Source organism: Limulus polyphemus, unplaced genomic scaffold, assembly GCF_000517525.1.
Source record: "Limulus polyphemus unplaced genomic scaffold, Limulus_polyphemus-2.1.2 Scaffold4337, whole genome shotgun sequence".
In the NCBI taxonomy this organism is placed as follows: domain Eukaryota; kingdom Metazoa; phylum Arthropoda; class Merostomata; order Xiphosura; family Limulidae; genus Limulus; species Limulus polyphemus.
Genome location: NW_013669947.1, coordinates 29,663 through 39,924, shown reverse-complemented (window position 1 = coordinate 39,924; position 10,262 = coordinate 29,663). Strand labels below are relative to the sequence as shown.

Genomic DNA, 10,262 nt, shown 5'->3' with positions numbered 1-10,262 from the left:
GAGGGAAGGCAGCTAGTCATCACCACCCACCGCCAACTCTTGGGGCTACTCTTTTATCAACGAATAGTGGGATTGACCGTGACATTATAACGCCCCCACGGCTGAAAGGGCAAGCATGTTTGGGTGGACAGGGATTCGAACCCGCGACCCTCAGATTGCGAGTCGAGTGCCCTAACCACCTGGCCATGCCGGGCCACATCATTTAAGATTATCAAGTTAAGAGTGTAAATATTTTCCATTTTTATTTATTTTCTTACATCCAAAGGGTCTATGCTTGCTATTCAAGTCTCCCAACACTATTAGATTTGAATTATTCTTTATCAAATTAAAACATATATTATAATCTGGATGTTTTTGGGCGAAACATATAAATTTGTTATTGTTATTTTAATTTCATTTATCCAAACATCAATAACTGAAATTATATATATATTATTTTAATTGAATTTAACGATATAACTGGGTTTGGTTTGTTTGGAATTTCGCGTTTGGAATTTCGCGCAAAGCAACACGAAGGCTATCTGCGCTAGCCGTCCATAACTTAAGAGTGAAAGACTAGTCATCACCACCCACCAACTCTTGGGCGACTCTTTTATCAACGACCATCACATTATAACGCCCCCACGGCTGAAAGGGCGAGCATGTTAGGCGGGACGGGGATTCGAACCCGCGACTCTCAGATTGCGAGTCGAGCGCCCTAACCACCTGGCCATGCCGGGCCGTAAGTCTCATTATGTGTTACACTATGAAGAGTAGGCTTAGAGTTAAAAAAAAAATCGACTAGAAATAGGGTTCAAAGAAGAAAACAAATACTGCTACGCGTGTTTGTATGGTTAGCAATGAGTAATTGCTCGAAGTAATGTAAAATTACGAGTTGTTTGTATCACTAATTTACCAGACAGAGTTGGATTAATTCATATTTCGATTAGGACGAAACTCTGTAAGTTTAAACATACACGTCTTAAAAGAAATAAAGCCAACTTTAACACTACACAATAAATATTTAAAACGAGACTGTCCCCAGTCTCAAAATACAATAAAAATTGTTTTACTTAAGACTTTTACTGCATAGGGTTAAAATAAAATACCACGAGACTGGGAAGTCTCGTGCGCTCTATGTGTTTTGACGTAATACTGCGTCATCATCACGAGTACGATATTTTGCAAGAGTTGAGACCTATATATAATTAAAAAAAAAATTACATGCAGTTCAGTTTAAGGAAATTTACGCCATCTATTAATCTTCCTCTCTAGTCCTTTTTATTTAATACTTTAAAATTATTTTTATTATAATATCTAAATATATTCACGGATATTATTACCATTTGATATTTGTAGGTTGTGCTAAAATAACAGTTTTTTCCCCATTGAATCAAATATTTAGGTTCATTAACCATTAAATCAATTTTATCTTTAGTTATATTAAGAATCTGGCTAACCTTGTTCATTGGTCTATATCGAGGTCACGTGACTGGTGTGGCGCCCTCTATTTTCTAGAACTATCCTGTACTTTGGCGAATGCTCTAGTATTTACTAGATACAGGGTAGTTGGGTATATAAAAGAGGGGACAACGTGAATAATGTAATGTGTGTGTAGACAGTGAGTAATTGATCCGCAGTCAGAAGTATTATTGAGCACGTTCGTTGTTATAGCGTTTGTTTAGCGCGATTGTTGAAGTTGAGTGTATCGTAAAGTTGTATTCGGAAAGAATAAACCAGTTTTATTAAGAAAGGACTTGTGTCGTTAAAGTGTCGTTTAAAGTTAATTAACAAACGGAGACGTAACAATATATATTGGAAATATATTTGGTTTTGTTTTTTTAATTATTGCATTATTTCAAAAAGATAACCTAGTCATAAATATTTACACAAATTTATTTTTAAGCAAATGGTTTTTAACTCATTATTTTTAACCCCGTTTTTTAAATTTCTTGTCAACGATATCAGATTGAAACCTTTAATAATAACTCGTTGTTAATACCATCTGTTCACAGAAATATAAAAAGCATTGATTATTTGTGAAGTAGAGTAGGAGGCACGATTTTTGATGTTTGGTCAACAAGAAGTTTTCTGTAATTAGCAGTTTACGATTTTTTCTTATTTTTGGTAAAACGTCAAAAAAAAAAATGAAAACAGAATTTTCCTCGACTTCGTATGTAAAGTTAATAGATCTTTCAATGTCATTAAAATAATTAGTAAAATCAATTAACTTTTCTTTACCATGCCGCCATATCAGAAACGTGTCATCGATATACCTTAACCAACTTTCTGTTTTTTTTTTCGCTTTTCTTAACGCTTCGGTTTCAAAACTGTCTTATGAATAAAGCTCACGATAATAGAGGTATATTAAAAAAGAAAGAACCAATAGCTAAGCCTTCATTCTATACAGGCCCCATTCTTAATTCGAAATATAGAAAAAAAGAATTTTTAACAGATGTTTCAAGACAATTAATTATATCAGTTACTTCTAAAGCTAAATTCTCATTTTCTTTTAATTTATTCTTAAAACGTGAAATGCCCCCCCCACAGGTAATTTAGTAAACAGTGAAACATCAAAAGACACTAAAATATTCTGACATAGTGGTACATGTTTAGTTCTTTCAAGACATTCTAACGAATTCTCAACCGCCTGTTTATTTTTATCCCAAAATGATAACTTTTTTGTAAAATGAATTTTGCTACATTGTACGTGTAACTCTTAATATTAAATACAGTAGGTCCAAAAACTGTTTCCAATCTCGTGGACTTTAGGTAAAGCATATAACCTAGATAATATACATCTTAATATTAGATACAATAGGTCCAAAACTGTTTCCAATATTGTGGACTTTAGGTAAAGCATATAACGTAGATAATATACATCTTAATATCAGATACAGTAGGTCCAAAAACTTTTTCCAATATTGTGGACTTTAGGTAAAGCATATAACCTAGATAATATATATCTTAATATTAGATACAATAGGTCCAAAACTGTATCCAATCTCGTGGACTTTAGGTAAAGCATATAACCTAGATAATATACATCTTAATATCAGATACAATAGGTCCAAAACTGTTTCCAATATTGTATACTTTAGGTAAAGCATATAACCTAGATAATATATATCTTAATATCAGATACTTAATATACAGTTACTTGGAATTAAACTTCGCTTTTGTTGAGGTTGTACAGTTGTTAATTTTTACTTTTACCATTGTATGGAGTTTATTTATTAGCTTAACTTTGTATGTTTAATAACAATTCTTCAATCATAATATATTCTCTGACCCTTTTACTGGCTTTACAAATAACCGTATCTTTTTCTTTAGCATTTTAAAATTTCGATAACTTTTTGTTATTATCTACAGATTAAAGAAATTCTTAAATACATTACAACATTAATTTCCCAGTTTAAATTTCTGTTCTAATGTCTTGTAACTTTTTTTGGGACCAACTGAGAAATTGAAACATCTAGTTGTTTATCATTCAAAATTAAATCAAATTTATTTATAATTATAGGTTTTTTTGAAACCTGTTTACCTGTCTGATAACGAATCAAGTTTATAGTGTTTTCGGTCCTCTTTCTTTTCCCAATAAAAGTTTTAAATTGTTTGTCCAACGTAATCTTATATCTATGAATTATTTTGTTACAAAGTACTTGAGAATGATCGCACTAGTGATCGAAACGTAGAACCTGTTTTAAAGATATTCTTCCTTACTGTAAAAGCTGTAACTTGTGATAAAATAATACTTAATTTGTAATTAAACTCAGAACGAAACTATTATATCTATCAATGTTCTTATCGAAGAATTTCTTTCCGATTCTCTCTCCAATGTTCCTTCACTTCCTTTTTTAATTATACGTGGTTGATGCACTTCCTTTTTAAGTTATACGTGGTTGATACACTTCCTTTTTAAATTATACGTGGTTGATACACTTCCTTTTTAAATTATACGTGGTTGATACACTTCCTTTTTAAATTATACGTGGTTGATACACTTCCTTTTTAAATTATACGTGGTTGATACACTTCCTTTTATTTTTTTTCTTGGCTGTGAAACTTTGTTGAATTGTAATTTTCTCTTAATTTCATTCGGTTGAAATTCCACTTTCTTACTTATATGTAGAAATTCATTTTTATGAACTTTGGTATTATCTTATTTCTCTTGCATTTCATTAACAAAAATTCCTGAACTAATTCATCACAACACCTGAAAACTCCGACTTCAGTTTTTTGAAAAATTAAATGGTCTTTACTTTTACTCCCGATCAACAATCAAATATCTTTATTTGAATTAGGAATAACACGAATGGATTGAAATATTTAATTAAATTATCTCAAAATAAACCTTCATTTCGGTGAAATATTGAAATTAGCTTGACTTCTTCATAACCTCTGAATAGTGGGTGACCCAAGGGGTCACGGGTGGTCTAGTAGGTCTTAACTCTTCCAAAATATTACACTCCTGATGAGGATGTAGCATGATGTCGAAACATGTAGTGTGTGAAACTGTTTCCAGTATTATAATTCATACTTGTACGGTAAAGTTATTAAGTAAACCAATTAAAGTTGGCTTTATTTCTTTAACACGTGTATGTAAAAACTTACATAAGTGTCGTCCTAATCTTTATACGAATCTAGAAACGGGGTGTGACGAAACGATTTGCAAGACAAAGACTCGGATTGAAAAAATGTTTGCAACAATTATGTTGTTGTGGTCTTTCCTCTTAAACCTTCTACAAATAAGAAACAGTAACACTTTATTTTTTCTTCGAATTACTTACCATAACCAAGGTACATTATTGAGAAATAATTGACAGGGAAATAATATAATAGCCAATGCTCAGCGAGAGGTTTCGTTTATAAAATTTTGTTGTTGAATACATTTTAATGTGAATGACCAATAAAATGATCAGGTATACTTTATATACAACTTTTGTTTATCATCGTATATCTTTCAATGCGAATGACCCATTAAATTATCAGGTATACTTTATACACAATTTATATTTATCAACGAATATCTTTTCATATTTTCATATCTAAAGTAAACATTTATTTATTGATAAGTTTTCTGAACTCATAATCCATTTTGACATCTGTTTTGAAGGTAACAACTGTTGCTAAGTTTTATTTGATTCCAGACACACATTCTCTGTTAGCTGTAATGTTTCATACTGATATACTGTATTATTTTGTTATCTTCATCGCTAAGTTTTTTTGATTCCAGACACACATTCTCTGTTAGCTGTAATGTTTCATACTGATATACTGATTTTTTTTATCTTCAGCGCTAAGCATTCTTTGATTCTAGACACACATTCTTTGTTAGCTATAATGTTTCATAATGATATACTGTATCATTTTTTTATCTTCATCGCTAAGTTTTTTTATTCCAGACACACACATTCTCTGTTAGCTGTAATGTTTCATAATGATATACTGTATCATTTTTTTATCTTCATCGCTAAGTTTTTTTGATTCCAGACACACACATTCTTTGTTAGTTGTAATGTTTCATAATGATGTGATGTATTATTTTGTTATCTTCAGCGCTAAGTTTTCTTTGATTCCCGACACACATTCTTTGTTAGTTGTAATGTTTCATAATGATATACTGTATTATTTTGTTATCTTCAGCGCTAAGTTTTCTTTGGTTCCAGACACACATTCTTTGTTAGCTGTAATGTTTCATACTGATGTGCTGTATTTTTTTTCTTCAGCTTGTATGCATTTTCGCTCAGAAGAAGGTGTCTACGAGTTTGTTTCAGACGGCACCGACACCGTGTGCGCCCTCTACATTATCAGTGATCCCGAATATATAGTGGAATTTGAGTTTTACTCTATTGACGTTAGCTGTCTTAAAGGACTGGTAGCGGTAAGTAAGGAGATCTTACGAAGAAAAATAAATTGTTTTAATACTACTCTGACTTGCATGTAATGAGTCGAAGGGCCTTCAAACTAACAAATTAAACCCTGCATTATTCTATTAATTTTTAAATAATTTACCGAAGAATAGAGAAAAGCCAAGTAACAGCGTTCAACCTGTTGTTTATAAAACATTTGACGAATAGTCTTTCAAGTGAAGATATGTCTTATAAAACAAACGACGTTCTTCAGTTCACAAATGTATCAAGATATTTCCCCCATTCCTCTCAATCCACTTTCCTCCACATTCTTTTCTTGTGTTTTCATCGTTTTTTGGATCCACCTTTATGTAAATTGCACTTAGTACCCTGAGTGACCTCGAGTGTGAGCGTCTTTAAAATGGTTTATGAAAAATCTCATAATCTCAATAAAGTGTACATTTTATTCAAATATGTTACCAAACAGTAACTTTCCTGATACAGTATAGAGTCCAGTAGAAAAAGCTGTGTTGATATGATGCTGGTTTGTTTAAGATTTCTCAGCCAACATCCTGGCTTCTGATTTCATTTACTGTTTTCTATCGTTGACAAACTGCACTTTGTAACTTGTTTTAGGTAATAGACGGGTGGGAACTGAACGGACAGTTTTTCCCCGGGGAACAGGACCACCCAAAGGCCATGAAGTACAGGTTCACTGAGTACTGTGGAAGAAAGAAACTTCTTAAGCCTTTCAGAACGTCACAGAATGTAGGATTGATACAATTCCACGTTCCTCGCCGTGGAGAAGGATACACTGTATCTGTGAGATTTCGTCCCAATAAAAAACGTAAGCTTTGAATCATATTTTTAACGTTTACTCCTCAAGAAATATTAAGAACGAAACGAGATGCATTGCTTCAGGACTTAATACACATTAATAACCTAAACCTATCAAGAGTATAAAGCCGTGTTTCGCACAAACTGTGAAATAAGATAGCTATAAGCTCTGAAATAAAATTATTATCATGCTGCTAAAGTGCTTCAATATATCTCATCGTAGTCCATAAAAACAGAGCTTATATCTATTTTGTACATACTAATAATGTTATGTAAACAAGTTTATAATATTTTGTTTTCAACCGATCTTATTTTTTAACTAATCAGCCGTGAATAAATAGTAAGTTATCCGAGTATCAGAAACTTGAATAATAAAGAATTTATTCTGCAGTTTCAAAATTTATTATTTTCCATTCCTGATATAATTCTGTTGAAATTTAAATGAAATAATATATAGCGTAATTTGCTGTTTAAATCCGCTAAGATAAACCCTATTCCTCGATATCAAAAGGTGTGTTAACCACATAGTTTTTAATGAAACTAATTACAATTTCAACACTGATGTTTGAAAATTGTATTGGGTAATTAAATTTGTGTTTTACTAACTGTCTTTTTTTCCTTTTGTTATAATAATTTCTTGTGATTTCACTGATCTTTCAAGAGCGTGTGGAAATAATTGACTTTATATTGTGATATCAATAATATGAAACAGTGGAATTTAAAACAAATAATGGTGTTTCATCACTATGTGATAATAGAAAAGCACTTGATATTAATATTATTTCGCTGGACACAGTAAATTATCTCAGTATAAAGGTGACTCAATACAACATCATTTTAATATAACAGATAGAAATCAATTCGGTAGACGTGATATTTTTCTATTAGTGTTAATATCAGAACACAAACATACAGTTGAACACGATTCTGAACATGTAACTAACGGGAAAATTGAAAGTTTGTACCATTCCAAATTACAACATACATACATAAACACATCACATTATGTCCCAAATATATATAAACATAACTCAGTTTATCCCATATAATAATACGAAAAATTAAAGGTTGGGGCTATCCCGATTCCAGAACTGTTTATATTATCGATTATTGAGGAATCGAGAGAATGGATATTGCCTATTGAAGAGGAATATCATACGGGGAATTCAGACTGATAAACGATCAATTTATACGGGTGAATTTTATTTCACATTTCAATAACTGATAATGGTGATTAAAATTGCTTTCTTTATAATATTGCATGTTACTCCTATCCGTATTTTCCCACATAAGACACGCCCATGAAATCGAACAACACATTTTCAATAAAAAGATACAAAATCGTGCGAAATGATTACATAAAACTTCATTACTGGTAAACGTTCAGACACCAACATGTGATCAGTTCCCTGATCTTCCGTCAGACAGTAACATGTGATCAGTTCTCTGATCTACCGTCAGACAGTAACATGTGATCAGTTCTCTGAGCTACCTTCAGAAAAAAAATTGATCAGTTCTCTGATCTACCTTCAGACACTAACCTGATCAGTTCTCTGTTCTACCTTCAGACACTAACCTGATCAGTTCCCTGATCTACCTTCAGATACAAACAAGATCAGATCCCTGATCTACCTTCAGAAACTAACATGATCAGTTCCCTAATCTACCTTCAGACTCTAACATGATCAGTTCCCTGATCTACCTTCAGACACTAACATATGATTAGTTCCCTTATTAACCTTCAGACACTAACATGTGATCAGTTACCTGATATAACTTCAGACACAAACATGATCAGTTCCCTCATCTATTTTCAGATAATAATATCTGATCAGTTCCCTGATCTACTTGAGACACATACATGTAATCAGTTCCCTGATTAACCTTCAGACACAAACATGATCAGTTCCTTCATCTACCTTCAGATAGTAACATCTGATCAGTTCCCTGATCTACTTTAGACACATAGATGTAATCAGTTCCCTGATCAACCTTTAGACAATAACATGTGATCAGTTCCCTGATTTACCATCAGACACTAACATGTGATCAGTTCCCTTATCTACCTCCAGACACTAACATGTGATCAGTTCCCTGATCTATCTTCAGAAAACAAATTATCAGTTTCCTGATCTACCTTCAGACACTAACATGATCAGTTCCCTAATCTACCTTCAGACACTAATATGTGATCAGTTCCCTGCGCTACCTTCAGACACTAACATGTGATCAGTTTCAAGATCTAGCTTCATATGCTATCATGATCAGTTCCCTGATCTACCTTTAGACACTAACATGTGATAGGTTCCCTGATTTACCATCAGACACTAATATGTGATCATTTCCCTGATCTACCTTCAGACACTAAAATGATCAGTTCCCTGAGATACCTTTAGGCAATAACATGTGATCAATTCCCTGATATAACTTCAGACTCTATCGTGTGAACAGTTCTCTGTTCTACCATCAGATACTAACATCATTAGTTTCTTGATATAACTTCAGAAACTAACGTGTGATCAGTTCCTTGATTTACCATCAGACACTAATATGTAATCAGTTCCCTGATCTACCTTCAGACACTAAAATGATCAGTTCCTTGAGATACCTTTAGATACTAACATGTTTTTAGTTCTCTGATCAACCTTTAATCAAAAAATTGATCAGTTCCTTGATCTACCTTCAGACACTAACATATGATTAGTTCCTTGCGCTACCTTCAGACACTAACATATGATCAGTTCTCTGATCTACATTCAGATACTAACATCATTAGTTTCTTGATATAAGTTTAGAAACTAACGTGTGATCAGTTCCCTGATCTATCATCAGATACTGACGTGATCAGTTTCCTGATCTACCTTCATACACTAACATATTTTTAGTTCCCTGATCTACCTTCAGACACTAAAATGATCAGTTCCCTGAGATACCTTTAGACACTAACATGTTTTTAGTTCTCTGATCAACCTTTAATCAAAAAATTGATCAGTTCCTTGATCTACCTTTAGACAATAACATGATCAGTTCCCTAGTCTACCTTCAGACACTAACATGATCAGTTCCCTAGTCTACATTAAGATTATAACATGATAAGTTCCCTAATCTACCATCAGACACTAACATGTGATCAGTCTCCTTATCTACCTTAAGACAGTAACATGTGATCCCTGTTCTACCTACAGACAAAAAATTATCAGTTCCCTGATCTACCTTTAGACAAAAAATTATCAGTTCCCTGATCTACCTTTCGACGCTAACATATGATAAGTTCCCTGACCTACCTACAGACACAAAAACATAATCAATTTCTTGATCTACCTTCAGACATCAACATGTGATCAGTTCCTTGATCTACCTTTAAACACTTACATGATCAGTTCCCTTGTCTACCTTCAGACACTAATATGTGATCAGTTTCCTGATCTACCTCCAGACACTGACGTGATCAGTTTCCTGATATAACTTTAGAAACAAACGTGTGATCGGTTCCCGGCTCTTCGTTCAGATAGTAACATCTGATCAGCTCCGTGATCTACCTTCAGACACTAACATGATCAGTTCCCTAATCTACATTCAGACTCTAACACTAAC

General features: G+C 32.9%; 1 protein-coding gene across 1 annotated transcript in view; it reads left to right on the top strand.

Annotated features, from left to right (window-relative positions):
* Positions 1-10,262, top strand: part of LOC106470984 (corticotropin-releasing factor-binding protein-like) — a 42,256-nt gene that overhangs the window by 11,402 nt on the left and 20,592 nt on the right. The window contains exons 3-4 of the mRNA XM_013931569.1: positions 5,709-5,863; positions 6,468-6,678. Coding sequence (XP_013787023.1) covers positions 5,709-5,863; positions 6,468-6,678 — 366 coding nt within the window. The remainder of the gene's footprint in view (positions 1-5,708; positions 5,864-6,467; positions 6,679-10,262) is intronic.